This window comes from Mesoplodon mirus (genome assembly GCF_964341445.2).
Source record: "Mesoplodon mirus genome assembly, chromosome: 2".
In the NCBI taxonomy this organism is placed as follows: domain Eukaryota; kingdom Metazoa; phylum Chordata; class Mammalia; order Artiodactyla; family Ziphiidae; genus Mesoplodon; species Mesoplodon mirus.
The window spans coordinates 35,587,919-35,609,392 of NC_138977.1; the positions used below are offsets into that span (position 1 = coordinate 35,587,919).

The window sequence follows — 21,474 nt, forward strand, 5'->3', positions numbered from 1 at the left end:
AACCAACCCAAACCATTAGGATACTTCTTAAGACCCTGGTGACTCCTAAACATAGTTGTAAAGTCAATAAAGATAACCTGAAGATGGGTAATATACACTTTTCCCACAGTGTGAAATTTGCTTTTACTGTCAAGGGAAGGTGGGATATCCCAGTCTACTATATGCTAGGCAAATATATCCCATTTCATTTTCACAACAGCCCTGTGGTTCAGGTAGAAATGTCCCTCTTTAACGGTGGAAGAAAATGAGCCCAAGTATTCTGACTGCAGTTATTCATTAGAAACATTACCTCCCACTTAATATTTCCTTAAAGCCTTAATATTCAAAACTTTTCAGCTACCTAAACTTCAGATTCTAAGCCAAGGCAAAGAAATAAATCCACTATATTTACTCAGACATTTAGTGTTAAAATAACTATAATGATGTGATACAGAATCTGTTTATTAAATATTTACTATATGCCAATCACTGATCTGAGGGTTTCACAAACATTTTCTTATTTAAGCCTGACAATTACTTTAAGAAAAGATTCTATTATTATTTCTATTTTAAAGATAAGAAACTGAGGCTCAAGCAGTAATTTTTAATAGTTAAATAATTTGCCTGTGGTCTAACAGCTAATTCAACATAAAGACAAGATTCAAACCCCAAACTTCCTTAATCCAAAATCCATGCTCTTGGGACCTCCCTAGTGGTCCAGTGGCTAACACTCTGCGCTCCCAATGCAGGGGGCCCGGGTTCGATCTCTGGTCAAGGAACTAGATCCCACAAGCCACAGCTAAAAGATCCCACAAGCCTCAACTAAAAGATCTCGAGTAGGGCTTCCCTGGTGGCGCAGTGGTTGAGAGTCCGCCTGCCGATGCAGGGGACACGGGTTTGTGCCCCGGTCCGGGAAGATCCCACATGCCGCGCAGTGGCTGGGCCCATGAGCCATGGCCACTGAGCCTGCGCGTCCGGAGCCTGTGCTCCGCAACAGGAGAGGCCACAACAGTGAGAGGCCCGCATACCGCAAAAAAAAAAAAAAAAAAAAAAAAAAAAAAAAAAGATCCCACGTGCCGCAACGAAGATCCAACGCAGCCAAATAAATAAATATCAAAACAACAACAAAATCCATGCTCTTGACTATTACCTATAATGCCTAAAAGTCCCATCTAATCAGCACTCCACCCCACCTCCCCAAAATCTTCAAGTATATCTTCCTACCCTCCAAAAACATCCAGAGTTTTTAGCGTTCTGTGGATTACACGTTCTATTATATACTTATTATTCATCCCTAGTTATAAAATTATTAAGACATCAAAATTCTCAGCAATGGTATTGCTAGGAGTAAAAATGACATCCAACAAAAAAAGAATAGTTTGGAAATTCTCCAAAAACAATCACACCCCAGTTCTTAACAGTACCTTATACTAATTAAGTATACTTGTACAAGTATAGAAAATTACACCCTATAGAACCTGTACACTATGGAAACTTAAACATGAGTTGTCTATATAATTACAGGATCCCTATTGCTAAGACCAGCTCCTTGGCGGCGAGGGGGGCAGCGGGGGCGGGGGGTGAGGGAGTCTCTGGAGTCCCCACAGGAGCCAGAGCTATTGTGTCCACCCTCCCTGTTGCAACCAATAAAAGCCGTTCACGATATAAAAACAAAAGCATATATATGTTGCTAAGATCAAAGGAAGGAAAGCAGCTCTTGTTTGCTGAATGGGTGTTGAAAACCAACTTCCTATTAGTCACTATAAAAACAAGAAAAGTAATTTAGAATAAAAGGTACTAAAGGATATGCTAATGGGCTTGGTATAGGAAACAGCATCACAGTTCAACTGCTAGAATTCAAACTCTTTTTAATAAAAGAACCATAATATTTTAGAGTAGAAAAGAGCATAGTGACTATCCACTCCCTTGTCACACACAGGAAAAAAAAAACTAACCGAGCACATTTCTACTTGGTGACAAGGAGGATAAGAATCCATGTTCCACTGTTTCTGGTAGCGGCAAAAACCTTAAAAAAAAAATGTTAAGAAGGTGGGGGCAGTTGTCAAGTAGGCTAACCTTGTGGGGTTTTTTCTTTAACTAAAATATGAACAAGTGTCTAAATCACACATTTAAAGGTTTATAGGAAAACATCTTCACCTTTGGAAACAAGGGCAAAAAGATAAAGAAACCAGGTAGGACCTACTTTATATAATTTCATTTAAAGTTTGAAAATCAACCCCTTTTTAGTTGAACTAGATGCCATTAAACATACTGCAGTATAAACCTTTCTGAAAAGATATGTCTTTTGCACGTCTGGGTTCTCATCGCTTGGATGTGCCCAGAACGAGGCAGAATCACAGGGACAGAGAATCGATTCTGTACTTCTCAAGGAGAGAGCACCAACACTCACAGGGCTCAGGCAGGTGACAGGAGGGGCGCAGGAGGGCTGGGGCAAGCCAACTTCTGTTCTTCAGGAATACAAGTCCTATGTTGCCAATGCTTCCAGCATTTTAAGAAAAAAAAAAAAGAATCAAAATCCAGATTTCAGTGTGAAATCTACTAATTTTCACATGTTGCAACTAAATCCACACACCGTACAAGACACCTCCGCATGAGCCCCCTCCAGCACTGACTTTAAAGCTTCCTTCTCTCCCAAAGGAGGGAACAAGAGATTGGAAAACACACTCATTTTGAAGAGAAGGGTCTCTTTGTATGCGGAACATAGTCCCACATAAGAGAATGAACATCTTCAGTTCCCTCCAAGAGATGGTGAAAAGCACGCCTGCCTGAGGGAACAAAGCATGAGGCAGCCTCACTGCCCACCTGGGATGGTCTCCTCTTTGCCGCACGGGCTCCTGCCAAAGCCTGGGACTGGCAACAGCGGCCTGACAGATCGCGAGAAACATGAACCAAGGAAGCAAAACAAACCACAGTGTAGTTATTTTATATGACTTGCACGGAATAAATCTGTGAACTATAGGTGAGTCATAACATAATAAAGGACTCAATTAGGTTCAGAACAACACCACCAGTGTTTGCCCTCGTCTTAGCAACTAATTCACTGGAATCTTGAGAGAACATAAGGGACATAAAGGACCCTGGTGTCTCTGTTTTACCCTTTACTGCAAGATAATTAATCTTACCAGAAAATTAAACCCAGGCTGCCAGTTGGGCATTTTCAGGGTCAATAATTCTTAAGTTACTAGGATACCAATTAATGATACCCAAGTGGTCTAGAGGAGTTAATGCCTCTACCCAAAATGGCTGGCTCGTTCCCAAAAATGTGAATCACTCAATGGCAAAATATTTAAAATTGAGAATCCTTTGAGACTAACAGCAATTTTAATGTAAGTACCACTTATATATTTCTTTTTTTAACATCTTTATTGGAGTATAAATGCTTTACAGTGTTGTGTTAGTTTCTGCTGTGCAACAAAGTGAATCAGCTATATGTATACATATATCCCCATACCCCCTCTCTCGAGACTCCCTCCCACCCTCCCTGCCCCACTCCTCTAGGTGGTCACAAAGCACTGAACTGATCTCCCTGTGCTATGCAGCAGCTTCCCACTAGTCATCCATTTTACATTTGGTTGTGTATATATGTCAATGCTACTCTCTCACTTCATCCCATATACTAAAGGAAATCTGGTGTCTTATTTAGTACAGAGGAAAGCACCTATATACATGACAGATACATAAAAAATCATTACTTTCCAACTCTTATAGTACATAAAACCACCTGATTAATCTCTAAACTCAGTACTGAAAAGCACAGCAATTTAAGGCTGGAACTCTACTGAGAACACCTAGTCATAAGATTATGTTGCTTATTTTCAAATCCACACATAACAATACCTAAAATTACCTGGGAAATAAATAGGCTGAAAATGGTAAGTCAAACAATTCCTCTAAAAAATTACTGAACTTAGTGGCTTCTTCCCATCTCAGTGTCCTAAAATAGAAAATTCAGTCTCACATCAAATAGTTTTCCCCCTCTGCTCCAACATTTATTAGAGGTTATATTTCAGACTCCAGATCAAAGTGAACAGGGTAAGAACTCTCAAGCTGAGCACAGTGCAGGAAAGAGCCCTGTTTTCCCCAGTCCTCACCTGTGCTATACACAAAGGACAAACAAGCGTGTGAGACAAATGACCCCACCCTCAAAGTGTTTCCCACCTGGAGAAACACACAGAGGACAATGCCAAGGAGAAGTGCTGAGACTGGAGGTGTGGGCACCAGGAGCACAGGGGGAAATCCTCGCTAAAGGGCCTGGGTGACATCAGCGGGGCTGAGAGGCATGGGCAGGAGGGTCACCACCCAAGCCTGGAGAGACAAGGAAGAAAGCAACTGGAGATTGCTATCCTGAAGGCAAAGAAGAGGGACTGAAGGATCTTAAACTAGGATAACCTCATGCGGTTTTCATATAGTAACTCTTGTGGAACCGTGTGGCAGATAGTTTGAAGAAAAAAAGGCAGGAAGACAGGTTAGAAGCAAGTTGTAAGAGTTCAAGAAAGTGACAAAAAGCTCAACCATAAAGGGGCAGTGAGGAATGGAGAAAAGGAGACACTTTCAATATTTACCAAGTAATCCCCATAGGATTGGGCTGCCAAATGGATAAAGCAGAGAACAGAAAGGAATTGAGACTCATGACCAGGAAGGAGAATGTTTTGTGTGTGTGAAGAGGTCCAGGGGAAGGCAGATATCATGAAATCCACTGTACACAGGTTCAATTTGAGATGCCTCTGCAACATCAACAAGAAAAGCCCAGTGGACAATTGGATAAAAGGATGTAGAGCTCAGAAAACTTTTTGGAATTTCAGGCTACAAAAATCAATTTGGCGGTCATCAGTATTTCTTTTTTTTTTTTTTTTTTGCGGTACGCGGGCCTCTCACTGCTGTGGCCTCTCCCGTTGCGGAGCACAGGCTCCGGACGTGCAGGCTCAGCGGCCATGGCTCACGGGCCCAGCCACTCCGCGGCATGTGGGATCCTCCCAGACTGCGGCACGAACCCGTGTCCCCTGCATCGGCAGGCAGACTCTCAACCACTGCGCCACCAGGGAAGCCTGGTCATCACTATTTCAACAGTTGAAGCCTTAAGTGCAGATGAGATCACCAGGGATAGGCTGTAGAAGGAGAAAAGATGTCTGAGGGCAGACCCTGGGGAAGGGCGGGAGAGGCAGCCTCTGGAGGAGATGAAAGCATGTCCAAAGACATAGAAGAAAGAGCAGAGGACAGAGAAGGGCAGTGTTTGCGGGGATGGCGGTCAACAGTGTCCGATGCCATGAAGAGGTCAAGCAGGCTACGCTCAAGAGCACTCCTTGACCTGGGCATCAGGAGGTGTCCCCAGGGGTTGCGTGTTGGAGGGTGGAGGTGCAGGCTGGCCTGCAGTGGGTTCAGAGTGGATGGGGGGACAGGAAGCAGGCACAGAACGTTTACCTCTTCTGTCTCCAGAGTTTTGGCTGTAAAGCGAACAAGAAAGAAGCAATTAGAGTAAGACACAGGAGTGAGGAAAGCTTTGTTTTGCCCTTTCAGCTAGGAAAGGCCTGATGTAACTACAGATTGTTAGGAAAGAGCCAAGTGATGGGGGAAAGGTTTAAGGCAGCAAAAAGGGTGTGCAGGTGGATGAGGGAGAGGGAGAACACCTCCTTCTCAGAGATCAAAGGAAAGAGAGAACTGGTGAGCACGGATACGGAATTTTTCCTTTTGAATCATTGTAGGTGGAAAGAACTGAGATTTCATACCTGGTGGCCACCTCCACTAAACGGCAGAAGCAAAGTTAAAGGACTCAGAGCAAGCCACATGGCGGCCACCACCAAGAATGAGTTGGAATCATCTTCTCATTTGAATGATCTGTGCCACCCAACATCTGCATGATTTATCAGGTGCCGACACTAGGCAAGGCCAGGCAGAAAAACAGCGCTCTTAATGCTTTAAATAAAAGTGTTACTCAAGGGGTCATGACTCCACAGAAAACACGCTGTGTGGCAGAAAGACTACTGCAACTAGAAGTTAAGGGTCCTGGTTTCGTGCCCCCAGCTCTGCCACTTATGAGCTTAAATCATTAAACTTCTTAGAGACTCAGTTCCATGGCATGTAAAATGGTGATTCGTGCCAACTGCCCTGCCTAACTCACGAGGTTGCTGTGACAATCAAGAGGGAATAAGCAAGTGCTTTGGGAATTAAAAGGGGGGGGGTGTTGGGGGGAGGCAGTAAAGTATTTCCGAGAGCATAAGCTTTTGTAAAATGAAATATTTACACCAGGGGTTGCCAAACTATGGGAAGGTTGCTCTTCAGGGGTGAGCAGGATGCCCCTGTGCCATCAGGCAGGGATGGGAAGGGCGGTCGGTGGCCCCTCACCTTGGCAAACCAGTTTTTAAAAGCTCAACAACCCCCAAGCAAAGGCTTTCTTTCCCTAGGCTCTTCATTTGTCTAACACTTGAAAATCGAATGTTTAGGGCTTTATTCACCTAGAACATCTTAACTGGGCATTCGTGATCCCTTTGATCTGATCCCACCCACATGCTCAAGGGTACTCCAATACACAGGAGCCTGTTCCGGGTCTTACTGTCTCCTTGGCAACTCTACCTGCTCATTTTGATAGCTCTACCTTGTTCCTTAAAGCCCAGCTCAAATTTTAACTCTAATCACTCCTACCACCACCTACGGAGCTCTTCTCCTATGTACCCAGTACTGTTTTAAGCACTTCATATGGATGACCCTGCATCCAGCAGCCCCACTGTACAGAAGGATAAACTGACAACACAGTGAGGTCAAGTTCCTTTGCCTCTACCTGATCTCCTTGAACCAAAGGCCCAGCTACCCCTACTAAATTTTGCACCGTTTCTTGCCTCTACGTCTTTTCTCTCAATCCTTTTGCCTGGAATGCATTTTCGTCAATACCCAAAGTGCTTCAAAAGTCAACTCTAAAAAAAAATGAAAGGCAATATGATGTAGGTGTCATAGTTAAGGGCATGGATTGGAGCCAAACTACTTGGATATGGATTCCAGATCCAGCACTTAAGGCCTGGGTAAACTTGAACAAATGAATCTTTCTGCACCTCTGTAAATCTCTCAGTAAAACAGCCACAGTAACAGTGCTTACCACATGGGATGGTACCACATGGGATGGCTGTGAGGATTAAGTTGATTCACATAAAGCATTTGGAACAGTTCATATCACAAAGTGCACTAGAGAACAGTGTGAGCATTATATGACTATAATTAGTAGTTCCATATTACCTTTTCATACTGATTATACTTTGTATTTTTTATGCTATGTAATAAATGTACTGTCAAGTGTCTTTCTCTCCTATCAGCTCCCCTTTGTATCTAGTGGGTGTTCAAATATTGTTGACCAAAATGGCAGAAACCTAGAATGTAAAAAGTGAATCCTTCTATGACTAAATTTTTCCTGACAGGAAAGATTTTTTTTAACATTTTGTAAGAATGTCCAGATTATTTGGTAATAGGAAAAATAAATTTTTTTCCCAAATTAACATGTTCTCAGGCATGAGGAGAAAAAAATGTTGGAAGTAACATAAACTCTAATTATAGCATGAAATTCTATTAAAAATTTCTTCTCTAAAATGCAATAGCAAACGTTTGCTTTGGGGTAGAATATTTAAAAAATTGAGCTGCAAGGAAAAGAATCCATAAAGCCTGAGCTGGTAAGAATGAGTGCAGGGACTCTGAATAGCACAGAATACTTACTTTCCTTTCTCAATTCATGCAGTGCAGTTCAAAGCTTCGATCTTACCCAATATGAATTTTTGGAGTTCTATTTTTTGTAAATTGGAACAAAAAAACCCTAAGGTGATTTATCTAAGGGACAGAACTAGAAATAGGACCTCTAATTACTTAAATACTAAGGCCCCTAGATTAAAACATTAAACCTCAAAACCTTTCAGCCAAAGGGATTAAGGAGATTAGAATGGACTTGACAAATTACCACAGGGTTAGGGGGATGGAAAAAAGCAGAGAAAAAGTAGGCCAAGCTTAAATAGGGAATAAAATGAAGTTCAAGAGAAATCTAATGGTGTGTGTGGACCCTGAACATCTGGCAGGGGGGAAAAATGGTCGACCTAGGGATTTCAACAATTAAAAAAGGAACAATATCAATGTAAAACTAACTGCTTAGAAAGTTCTTAGAAAATGTGAACATGCCGCAGAGTTAACCTTGGAAAATGATTTTCAAATAGATCTTGGCAAATGGAGAGGAGAAATCCATGGCCAAAAAACAAAACAAAACAAAACAAAACAAAAAAAACTTGTTATGATAACATGAACCAGAATCCTCTCTTAAAAAGAATTCGGCCAGGGGCCTCCCTGGTGGCGCAGTGGTTGAGAGTCCGCCTGCCGATGCAGGGGATACGGGTTCGTGCCCCGGTCTGGGAGGATCCCATATGCCGCGGAGCGGCTGGGCCCGTGAGCCATGGCCGCTGAGCCTGTGCGTCCGGAGCCTGTGCTCCGCAACGGGAGAGGCCACAACAGTGAGAGGCCCGCGTACAGCAAAAAAAAAAAAAAAAAAAAAAAAAAAAAGAATTCGGCTGAAATATCTCATGCATATTGGCCACCCCCACCAAAACAGCCCAAATCAAAACCACTAACTCAGTCGCCAGCAGGACTCCCCTCGGAATATCTGGTTTTCTGTCCCTGAAGATTATCAGTTGGCTGAGAATAAAACACAATTAATCTAGAGAGGAGCTAAAATGACTCGGGTGGCACATGAGAGCCTGGGAGAGCGCACAGCCTGGAAAGATTCTGAAGCGGTGAATGTCTCCATTCTGGCAGAGGCACAGCATGAGGGACCCAGGGGGGATCCAATAACCCTCCACAAACATCTCAAGTGTGAAAACAACAAGGAGGAACAGGAATTTCTTATCCTGGTACCAAATGTACTTCTGGCCTTTTGAGAAGGAATGGAAAGTAAAACGTACAAGGAAAACAACTCCAATTAATACCACCCAAAAAGATGTTCCAGGTTTGATCGCAGGCTTTCTTCTTGCTTCTATAAACAATTCTGTTCTCTGCACTAACTCATTTCCAGCAATTTTTGTAGCTCTTCCAAAAATATTTTGCCTATATTACTTAAAATGTTTCCTTCAGAGTTTAAAGTGTTTCTTCAAACTCAAAAAAAAATCGCCAGGATCAGGAAATTAAAGGTGGCAGAATCTACTCAGCTCTAGCTGGTGAAACTGAAAATCTGATCTTTCACCAGAATTCTCCAGTTTGTAAATATTGGCTCAGAGGGAGGGGAAAAAAAAAAAAAGAAAGAAAGAAAGGAAAAAAAAAGAAAAACACATTATACAGGCAAAACAAAATAGTCTGCAGGTCCAGGCTAGCACTCAGGCTGCCTGCAACTTCTGCTCTAAAACTTCTGTTAGTCATTTGCCACTATTTTTAAACTTCTATATTTGATATTTTGGGGTCTAAAATTTAGCCATCCTCCAAGCAGATACAGGTTATTGCTCTTCATTATTTCTTGTAGATAGGACGTATTCTGCCCAGACACTCAACATCGTCAGGGAACTGTGCACACAGAAAACCTTGCTATCATTTTTCCAACAAACATTTAAGTCACGTAGGTCTGCCCAAGTTACCTGAGCTCTAGCTCATGAAATCTAACTTAAATTTCCAATAAAGAACTACTGTAATAAAAACATTTTTAGAAAACTGAGTGAAGCTAGATAAGGCTGTATCAGAATCTTACTTTCCCCATGAGCTTGAAAACGTTGGGGACCCAAAGAAAAAAAAACAAAACAAAACATGAGCTGTAGAGGAAGAGTGTATGCAGTTCTGGGGGCCCTACTCCCTTATTTCTTCCCTGAGGCTTCTCTCATGTCCTGCTCAGGACAAGTAGTCCCATCAATTCAGGTGATCATTTTGTCTGAGGGCCCAAAAGGGAGACTCCAGAACCAGCGGGAAGGGAGCCCTTCTCTAACTCCTTGTGGCCTGTTATCAGCTCTTCTGGAACAGTTTCATTGCCAGGCTCTAGAAGAAACCTCATGAGAATCAGCTACAGGTACTTGAGCCCACCTGTATACTTGCTGAATCAATCTCCTATGATGGGACCTGGGAATCTTTATTTTTAACCATTTGTATTTTTAAAAGGCTTCCCCCAGGTGATTCAGACTTGCCACCAAGTTTCAGAATGAATGCACAGAATGAATGCACAAATTCCATTTGATCTACAGTACTGGGTTTAGAACCCAAGAAAACGTATAATGGTCTCTGTATATCATGTGGCATAAACCATTGGCATATACTTTCCCTCTGCTTGGAATACTGATGCTGTTTTAACTTCTAACACACCTACTGTAGTCTACATATTTATGTGTCCCCAAAATTCAGGCTGAAAACCTAATCCAAAGGTGATGATAGTAAGAGATGGGGGCCTTTGGGAGATGCTTAAGTCATGAGGGTAGAGCGCTCACGAATGGGATTAATGCCTTATAAAAGAAGTTCCAGAGAGAAAGTCCTAGCCCCTCCCACCATGTAAGGACACAGCAGGAAGGCACCGGCTGGGAACTCGGAAGAGAGTCCTCACGAGAACATGACCATACTGGTGCCTTGATCTTGGACGTGCAGCCTCCAGAACTGTGAGAAATAAATTTCTGTTGTTTACAAGCTACGCAGTCTGTGGTACTTTGTTATAGCAGTCCGAATGGACTCAGACAACCCCTCACATTTTTCACTTCTACTCACCATTCAGGTCTCACTCAATACTTCCCCAGAGAATTCTTCCCTAAGCTCCTACATTCTAAGCCACAACACCCCTTTATCAATCTTATAATAGTTTATAGATTCATTTATAGAACTTGCCAAAGTTCTTACACATTGATCTGAGTGGTTATTTAAATAGAGTCAGTTTCTAACTAGATAGTTAAGGTCCAAGAGGACTGGAATCATCTGGGGTTTCCCCGCCATTGTAACCCCATCCCCAGCATTAGGCCTGCCACATAGTAGGTACTCTAAAAATTTTAGTTAAAAGTTGCTGAACTGATGATATATATGGGAGACAGGGAGCTTAACTGTATTTTGAGTGACTCATCAGCAGGATATACACCATCGACACACCGCAAGTGCACCTCTTGAAGGGTTAGATCATTTCATAATGGGGAAGTTCCTCATTTCAGGATTTAAGATAAGAAAGCTAAATAAGAAAGTAGGAAAGGTTGTTTGCATACATGAATGCAAAGTGAATCACTATCACAGTTTTCCACTGTGGATTACTTCACTCTATTAGGCTGGCAGTTTATTGAAAACGGACGGCATAATTTAAGAGTTGCCGTGAGTCAAAGTAGTCCAACAATGAATTCACAGCTGCAGGTGACACCTGAGTCTTGGAAATTAGGTGGAAGGATTTGGTATCAGAAAATGTTCCCAAATGATGTCATGAGAGGCCACAAGGAAAAGAGCAATTGCTCTGCAGAAATCAGAAACCATCAGGACTCAAAGCCAGATTTCTCTGGAGGGCAATGGAGTAGGGCCATATAAGGAAGTAGAAGCAGTAGCAAATTTAAATTGACGGTAAATTCTGCTAGGTTCCAGTGACTTATTTGCTTAAATTAAGATAATTGTATTATTTACACGTACACTTCAAACCCTAAGTGAAAAAACAGAAACCTATAATTTCCCCTAATTTATAAGCAGATTCTCAAGTTTTCAAGATGATCTTCAATTTCTGCTTCTGAAGACCCAGCAGGACCCCATTTCTTCCTGCTCCTGCCCTTGCCACAGGTAAAGCTAAGCCAGGGAGGGCCTGGTTTAGGGCCTTCTCAGCTACACCTGCCTGGTCCCAAAGCTTTAAATATCCACCATAGGCAAACACAGCCCAAATTTATTATTCCCAGTATTAAGATGAGATTTCTTTTGTGTTATGATTTCTACTCATCTTGTGTGAAACTTACAGGATTTAAGCTATGTTAAGTAGTTCAAAATGGAGTCCCAGTGGCCAACGTGAACTTCTGTATTAGTTGTTTTGAAAAGTCTACCATAGGACTGTGAATGTCTTAGAGTAAGACCATTACACCCACTGATAAACTCCTTAAAATGAGCCCACTGAGCTGAGCAACTAAAGGCTCTTCCCTGGAGGACCCAATTCCCCCCTGCTGAGAGCTGTTCCACGTGGGCACTGCTGGAGGCTCTGTCCAAGCAGAGGACTACTTCCCACTCATGCTTGTCCTGAGACCATGCTAGACCGAGACCACTGCTTGTGCTGAGAAACCCCGTTCCCGGACTTCTCCTTGGAGTGGTCTGTTACTCTCTTGCCTATTTTCCTGACTTGACTAACCTGTGCTGTGTGCTAACTGAATGCTGGCTCCATTTCGTTTATCTCCACTCCTGTGATTCTTACTTCACCACAAACATCCAAACTTATCATTTTCCCTGAGCTGATCTACTACCGATGACTGCCAACTTGTCATGTCTACCTAGATATATAACGGCATCTCAAACTTAATATGTGATCCATCCAGAGCATCCTGGTTTTCCCTCTAAACCTGTTCACCCAGGTCAACTCCATCTCAGGAGCAGGTATCATCCCACCATCCACACCTTTCCAGTAGGACCTTCCTTAATGCCTCACTTTCCCTCGTACCTCGGGCCCACTCCCACCTCCAGTCAATCACAAAGCCCTATTACTCCCCTGCCCAATATATTTGGAATCTGTCCACTTCTCACCATGTCCACTGCTATTACCCTACGCCAAGCCATTGTCATTTCCCACCCCCTAGCTGGCCTCCCTACTTCTGCCACCTTTGCCCCTCCAAGCCATTCTCCACCCAGGAGCCAGAATAATCTTTTTCAAAAAGAGAAAGTAGATATATCACTCCCCTGCTCAAGATCCTCCTATGGTCTCCATGCATACTTAACAAGCAGAGATAGAAAGATCATAGAACTGAGAATTCTAACTCTGGCTCTGCTACTAACTAAACTGCAGCAAAATTAAGTGACCTCACCTTCCTAAGCTTTATTTGCAAAATGAAAGGGCTGTAGGTTTAGCCTTAAAATTCTAATATTCTAAATTCAGTATACAATTTAATATGCCCACCTCAACTTAATCCATTTCTCCCTTTCAGTAAAATGCCTATCTGCCTCTAAGCACATCCACTCCAGTCCAGGGTCCACACTCAGGAACGCTCACACAGAGATGCCTTGGTTTTCCTCTCACTCTCATTTGTTAACTTCCGGTAGAAAGAGCTAGAAAGGAATCTCAGCCTTCCATTTGGGCAGTTCGGTCTCTGATGTGGCAACTCTACAGCTGGTAGGCATCCTTGTGATATCGTGGAGTCCTGGCTATATCCTCAGATGGGTCATTTCAAGATGCTATACATCTTCCAGTTGACACAAAACTAAAACCAACATGCCCAGAGAAAAATCCAGTGTACACTGTGTGCTCTAGCCTCTACTTAGTCAGAATGTTGACCTTTTGATAATTTTTTTCCTGTAGGATTTTAGGAAAGACTAAGTGTTAACCGTGAGCATCACTTATCCCAGAAAGGAATACCATTATTTAGGAGAACCAACTAAAATACACAAACCAAGTGTTTCCCACGAAGTGAAAGGACAGAAAATAGCAAGGAACTCATACATATGTGGCCTGAGAATAAAGGAGTGCCAGACAGACAAGAAGACTTTCCCATCTTGGTCCATTTTTTAAAAATACTGTTTGATGGAAGCAGTGGGGGAGAGGAGCAATGAAACAAACCACAAAACCCACACACTCAGAATGCCAGGAAAGAAATCCTCCTCCGACGTGCCTTAGGACAAATGCGGCAAATAAAGGAAAACCACTTAGCTATCCCCATGCCCCTTCCCATGGCTCTACCAACAGCCAACTTCCCCTTCCAGCCTGGCATTCTCTATTCTTCTGCCCCAATGCCACAAGCAGCCCAAGGTATTGCTACTATTCCGGTTCCATATTCAGAATTTACCTGCTCTGGGGTTAATTCCCTGCTTTTGCTGTCCCCCACCTCTATGCTTTCCTTTGATTCACCAGAATATTAAAATCTGACAACTAACAAAGAGCCCGCATGCCACAACTAAAGATCCCGCATGCTGCAGCTAAGACCCAACACAGCCAAAAAAATAAATATATTTTTTTTAATTTGAGATTTTTAAAATCCAATCTACATGTTTTTTTTAAATGCTTTTTAAAAAATATATATTTATTTATTTTATTTATTTATTTTTGGCTGCATTGGGTCTTCATTGCTGTGCGCGGGCTTCTCATTGCGGTGGCTTCTCTTGTTGCGGAGCACGGGCTCTAGAGCGCAGGCTCAGTAGTTGTGGCACACGGGCTTAGTTGCTCCGTGGCATGTGGGATCTTCCCGGACAAGGGCTCGAACCCATGTCCCCTGCATTGGCAGGAGGATTCTTAACCACTGAGCCACCAGGTAAGCCCCTACATGTTTTTAAAACCTTTAAAAAATAGCGATTTTATTGGGTCTACAAACAGAAAATTAATGGTAAGTCTGTGAAACGTGAGATCTTACTAAACCAAATCTAAACACTCGCCAGAGAGCACCAATATCCCTGTTTCCCAGACTTACTGCCCCTTCATTACAAGTTCTTTGCCCAGAGCCCTCCATCTGCCTGACCCCTCAGCTCCACCCTCCCATGCCACCAACACGACCCAGGGGCTCCAAGGCAGTTAGCACCACAGCTGCCACTGGCCTGAGAACCCTGTTTAGAGGCCAGAGGGAGCCATCATGTTAAAATGAAGGTTGACTGCAAACACAGGCTGAAGATGAAACGTTTACATCTACTCAATTGTTGACAGCAGGTCAAGAAAAGCCAAGAAAACCCCATTCTCTTACCACATCTATGGATGATTTTGTTCAACTGTCCACTCAGAAAATATGCAAGGACCATCTAATGTGGTCCTATGTTTGAAATATGTATTAAATCTGAGGAGCTGTAAGACCCTGGAGAAATCTCAACTCACCTTATCTTTTTTTCACCAGGAAAGCAAAAGGTTAACCGGGATCCTCTAACCTAAAAGGTCTACCAGAAAACCTGTTGGTTGAATTTACATGGGTTAACTGTCTTAAGGCTGATGTTTGAAACTTTCTCTATGCACCTAGTAGCAGACAGTTCTCTGACTGTTTCACATGTGTAGGCTGATCTCCAAGCTAGACTGTCATCTCTCTGGGGCAGGGACCAGTACTTCCTTGGCATCCCACCCTGTGCTTATACATATGGTTGGGTATTTGGTAGACAATGCAAATATTTGCTAATTGGTCTTAGAATTGTTTTAAAACAATTTTTAGTTGCTTAGCTTTCTTTTTAAAGAAAACATGTTAAATTGTCCCCTTACCTCTTTTTTCTTTTTAAACTAGGAAAATATAACAGACCTTATTTGATAAATAAAGAAAATTCCATTAAGTTCTTTCTGAATTATAAGGTAGGCTGACTGACCGTAGGAGGTGGGAAGATCTCACTTTATTCTTCTCCACCTTCATTCTGTTCCCTACCCCTACTGCCCATCAGAGCACAAAATGTTCAATAAATGGCTCATTGCAGTGAATCTGCATAGCTTATGGGGTTACAGGGATTGTTCTGCCATCTTGGTCATTTCTACCACGTGCTTTACTCCTTTCTAATTTTTCCTCAGCCTCCAAACCAGTCACATTCTGAAGACATCCGGAGACACTCCAGCTCAACAGCTGACTATGGACAGAAGCCTAACCTCTCCTAAACCAAAAGCTGACACCACAAAGGAACAGATTTTCCTCCTTCAAGATAAGGGTTATCTTTCCAGCTATGGATCCTGGAATTTTTTTTTCCTTTCTTTTTTTAAACCTTAAGGAATTTTGCCTTCTAGCACTTTGTAAAACTGATGTAAAGCTGGTATCTGGGTGCACATACAAGTCTTTGAGGACTGGATATGCAAATTAGAATGTTTATACAATGGATGTAACTCAACCGCAGACTTTACCTTAACAGATAAGCGCTAAAATAAATTCACTTCAAACATTTCACTTTGCACTACAAATCTGAATTTGAGGAACTGGTGTTAATTTAGAATTTCAGTGATAGAATGTGTGCTCTGATTCTCCTCATTCAAACACCACGCTGCCATTTGTCAAAGGAGCAGAAAAAGGAATTTGTCCTTTGTTTAAAAAGATAAAGTATGTTGTTTGCTTGAAAAAGCCATAGTTGAATAACGTTCTATATTATATTTGTGACTCTCTCAAATGAGATGTCATCACACCTCCACTCTTCTTTTGTAGGTGGTAAATAAAATATATTAGAACAGAAATTTAGTTTCACAGTTTCTTATAATTTATAGGGGACAAATCTTTAAAAAATAATTATTCGCCTCCAACATTTTGACCTCTTGTTTTCATTTTTTTATGGTTTGGATCTCAGGAAAAACTAACTGGGGCAGAGGAAGTATTAACCAAAGAAATTTTTTTTCTTTACAGTGTCTTTAAAGAAGTCAGTGTTCCCCAAAGCCCCCCAAAAATCAAAGACAGCTCAAAACCTTCCTGAAACTCTCATGATATAAATAAATGTCCTCTGCCTCAATTGGGTTGTGGGTTGTATAGGTGTATCCATTTTTCAGGTGTATACATTTTTCAAAACAGAGCAAACTATCCTCTTCCCATCTCTATATTTTACTGTATGTAAATCATGGCTCAATAAAAAGATTTTTTTTTAACTTTCTACGAATCACATTTCAATATCTGTCATCAGTAATCCACTTCAGACCTGAGTTTCTTGTGGGTCAACGAGATCCTAAAGCCAGAAAGCAGCTTGTACTGCTGAACAAAGGCCACTGACACCCCTGCCCCTAAACCTCCAGAAACTTCCACCTCAAATCTTTCTTCAAACTGGAATTACCTCAGATATGAACTTCCACTCACCTCGACTGACTGAGAAGGCATTTTCAGCTTAGTGAGCTTGGCTTTGGCAGGCACTTTTAAGTCTGTTTTTTCAAAACTCTGTTGCCGGTAGTCCTCCGGCAGTGGTTTCAGTTCAGGAGACTCACTAGGAGCCTGATCTTGACCATCCATGGGCCGGACATAAGCTGTGGGCTTCTGCTGCATTGCAAGGCTTTTTGAGGGGAGGGGGGGTGGGGGGAAAGTCTGAGAAGGTGGCTGGGGAGGGGCTACCCCAAGGCTGGCAACTGCTACTGAACTGTCTTGAAGGGTCTCTTTGTCATGGACCTTTACCGGTAGGTCCTTGGGAGACTTGGCCGGACAGTAGCCTTTATTGTTACCGTTACTGCTGTGAACCTTGTTGCTTCCTTGCGTCCTGGGAAGAGTCTGCTGGTTGGAATGTACAGGTGACAAAGGGGGGACTGGGGAAGGCAAAGAGAACAAAGGAGAAAGCTCCCTCTCTGGAGCTGAGTCTGTCATTGAAGCACAGTGGTTTCCATCAGCCCTGCGGTCACCCTTTTTGTGATGACTAGAGCTGTACCCCTCCTGACCAAGGCGGTCTTGGGTCATGTGCTGGCTGTCCGGTGGGCCATAGCTTTTGACATGGAGACTTGGCATTGGTTCCATTCTTGGCTGCGCCATCTTTGGGTTGTGGCTTATGGTACCAATAGGAAGTGGTCCAGAGGCAGGAGTATTAATAGGCTGGTGGTGGACACTAGTGTGGAAGGAGTGAGATGGAATGCTGCTCCCCTTCTCAGGAAATGAGGGGTATCTTGGCTTTCCCAACCTATTTTCAGAAGCATCCAAGCGTTGAGGGTGGGACTTGGTACTAAGGAACTCCTTCACCTCTTCATAGTTTCCCAGCATGTTCTGTATTCGACTGGATAGCTCATCACCTTTTTCTGTCTAAAAAAAAGAAAAGACAGCAGAGTTAGATACCGAGGGGGAAAAAGAGGGTGAGGAAAACCATTGTTCAGTAAACCATGTTACATAATGCCATTAGAAAAGAAACACCTCAATTTAATGTGTAACACAGAATTTAACATGCAATTTTGACTCAATTCCCCTGCTGAGAAGCCTGCCATGGACAAATATTACTAAATACAGGAGACGAACATTACAAAAGAAAACCACAAACTTTGGTAATTTTGACTTACCGAGGTTCAGAAGATTTTCATATTTTGTTTTCAAAAACGATCTCTAGGATAAGTTGTCTTATTTTCACAAGTGTGACCCTTGTTCAAACTCACTTTCATCATGAAGTCAAATATGGTGATAAATCAGACTTTCTCATATTCAAGAAATTACCTTGTAGGACTTCCCTGGTGGTGCTGTGGTTAAGAATCCACCTGCCAATGCAGGGGACACGGGTTCCAGCCATGGTCCGGGAAGATCCCACATGCTGCGGAAGCAACTAAGCCCGTGCGCTACAACTACTGAGCCTGCGCTCTAGAGCCCGCACGCCACAACTACTGAGCCCGCGTGCTGCAACTACCGAAGCCTGCACGCCTAGAGCCCATGCTCTGCAACAAGACAAGCCATGCAATGAGAAGCCCGCACACCGCAACGAAGAGTAGCCCCCGCTTGCCCCAGCTAGAGAAAGCTCGCGCAGCAACAAAGACCCAATGTAGCCAAAAATAAATAAATATATTAAAAAAAGAAAGAAAGAAATTACCTTGTAGGGCTCTCCAAAAAGGGGAATCTTTTCAGAAAATGACTCCTTCTCTTGGTGAGCTTCCTGGTTGCGTCTTTCCTTCTCTCTAATTCGAAGCAGGTTTCTTTCTTCATTGTACAAGCTGCTTCAGATGCCACAAAAGAACAAAAACAAAGTTTATCAGTATCCAAGCTTTGCTGTGCATACGTACACATGTGAGGGAGGCAAGGAGAGCTCAAGAAGCCTCGACGACAAGGGAGCTGGTTTAAAGAAAGCCCAAGTCCCTCATCCCACTCCTAGATTAAGGCCTCAGTCAGCTGGCCGCGACCCTCCAGCTTCGGGTCCTGCTTCTGGAAAACTAAGCGTTCACTCTGGGCTACTGGCTTCATGGCTCAGGACTGACTCCAAATGGAAGAGTCTTTTATAGTCAGTGGTGGGACTGAGACAAGATTAATGATATTTTTACTTTCGCCTTGCAAAATACAGGGTAGAGGTGGACGCTTTTCATCTGAAGGAGTCAGCAGGATGTGAACTTTAAAAAGGCTGTTTTCCTGGATCAGTATTTTATATTTTGGAAGATTAAAATCCAAAGGCTTATTTCATAATTAAAAGATTACCAGGCACCCAAAACAGCATTTACTTCATTCTCAGCCTACTCTACCGGAAGAGTCTTGGCATGTAAACCTGAAAAGATAACTTTTATTTATCATTTCAAACGTCAAGGATGGGAAAATCCAATTTTAGATGTCAGCCCTACCTACTGAGAAACTATAATCTGATCGCACTACTTAAACCACATAAAAATGTATCCTAAATCATCAGCCCCGGCACCAAAGGGGTTAAAAATGCAACTACTGGCAAACAAATCACGAGGCTGGAAACCGGAAGGAGTGCAGTTTTAGCATGCAAACCAAAAGTGGGCTTGCCTTAGGTCAGCAACTCGGGCCACACCCTCCCAACCCTGACATGGGATATGTAAGAATAATGAAAATAAGAACTATTAAGACTTTTGTCCTCATAGACTTGCTTTAGAGTATCTACTGAATCTTTCCCCCCAACATTATGTGAATAAATCGGAAAATATTAAACTGTTTCTCCAAGGCTCTACATACCTTAGAAATTCTAGCCCTGATGTCAGACACCCTCCCCCACCCCTTTCCCGGCACCTAGGCCCTCTCAGAACTTCTCTGACTTCCTCTGACAAGAGCCTACTTACTGGTCTTCCTGCCTCCACATCTTGTCCCTCTAATTTAGCCTTCTCAAGGAGAGAAATCCAATCTAAGGCTCTGGTTCTCATGTCACCATCCGTATTTTAAAATAACCAGCGTTCAATGGCTCTTTGCTACTGCAGAATAAACTCTCAACCCTTGCTTTGGCATTAAAATTCCCCCATAATCTAGCACAGACCTACCCTAGAAATTACCTTGCTGTCTCCCGGCAGGCCTACCATATGCATTCTACCTAACAGTCATGTCCATTCCCCAAACACACCCGGTAAAGGGCAGCCTCTTGCTCTAATCCACCCCCACCCCAGAACCGCCTTTTACTGAAAGATAAGCATTCTTCCAGGACCAGTTTACCTACAAAACTCCCTCAAACCACCTCTGTATTTCAGTCACGCCAGACCACTCCCTGCTCCTCGGTGATATCCTGGACTTCGATGCTTTCACTCTAATCACACGAATTTCCTCTTCGTCTCTCTCAACCACATACTCCTATCCCCAATTTTCAGCTACCAGCGGAAGATCGGGAGTGATTCCAATTTCACCCACTCTAAAGGCTTTCTCAAATCCACCTGACTTAATATACTGATTGGTTCCCTCCCCTTCTCCCCTTTCACCTTGAATGTCAAGCCCATCATAATAGAACCTCTCATATTTTTCTGCCTCCTGGTGCTAAAGCATGGTACTTTGCATAGAAGCTAAACAGTAAATGTTTTTAAATTTAAAAACAGCCACTATGCTTACAGTATATCACCTGTAATTTTTAAATTTAACTCTGAAAGACATGGCATGCAAAAACAGTTTTTAAAAAATTATGATCATCTAAAAAATGAGTGTCTGCTATTTCCATAGCCCTTCAGTCTACAGGTTGTGGGAAGCGGGGGTGGGGGGGCCGCGGGTGCAGGAGGCTAAGCTACCCTGTTGAATTCACTGGGATGTAGTAAAGAATTATCTGCTTAGATCACTGTAGCAAAAACTTTTCCTAGATGATGGGTATCTTCATATCAGATTTTAGGAGAACAGCAAAGTGAACATTTATGTTAGTCAACATACTAAAAACACTGAGGAAAAACTAAAACAGAAACTGGCTTATGAAGTCTTCTTTAAGAAGTCTGAATCTCACACATTTCAGACAGACTTATTTCTGGTTGACAGTTGATCACTGTTGATCACTCAAGAATTCCTTTCAATTGTTTTATGATTTTGGTAATTCTTTTTTTGTTGTTTAATTTATTTATTTTTGGCTGCGTTGGGTCTTCGTTCTGTGCGCGGGCTTTCTCTAGTTGTGGCGAGTGGGGGCTACTCTTCATTGCAGTGCACAGGCTTCTCACTGCACTGGCTTCTCTTGTGGAGCACGGGCTCTAGGCACGTGGGCTTCAGTAGTTGTGGCTCGCAAGCTCAGTAGGTGTCGCTCGCAGGCTCTAGAGCGCAGGCTCAGTAGTTGTGGCGCACGGGCTTATTTGCTCCACGGCATGTCTGATCTTCATGGACCAGGGCTCGAACATGCGTCCCCTGCACTGGTAGGTGGATTCTTAATCACTGCGCCACCAGGGAAGCCCCAATTTTGGTAATTCTTGTTGGCTCAAAACACACACACAGGGGCTTCCCTGGTGGCGCAGTGGTTGAGAGTCCACCTGCCGATGCAGGGGACATGGGCTCGTGCCCTGGTCCGGGAAGATCCCACATGCCGCGGAGCGGCTGGGCCCGTGAGCCATGGCCGCTGAGCCTG

The 21,474-nt window shown here is 43.0% G+C and overlaps 1 protein-coding gene across 6 annotated transcripts in view; it reads right to left on the reverse strand.

Moving 5' to 3' along the window:
* The window catches only part of AFF1 (ALF transcription elongation factor 1), a 215,672-nt gene that overhangs the window by 76,730 nt on the left and 117,468 nt on the right, over nt 1-21,474 (reverse strand). For 3 of the 6 annotated variants that reach the window (XM_082632233.1, XM_082632231.1, XM_082632234.1), the window contains 2 exons: nt 18,544-18,667; nt 16,854-17,774 (listed from right to left, as the gene is read on the reverse strand). In XM_082632233.1, coding sequence (XP_082488359.1) covers nt 16,854-17,774; nt 18,544-18,667 — 1,045 coding nt within the window. Of the gene's footprint in view, nt 1-16,853; nt 17,775-18,176; nt 18,218-18,543; nt 18,668-21,474 lie in introns of those variants that run through there. The other 3 variants (XM_082632232.1, XM_082632235.1, XM_082632236.1) reach the window with 2 other exon arrangements.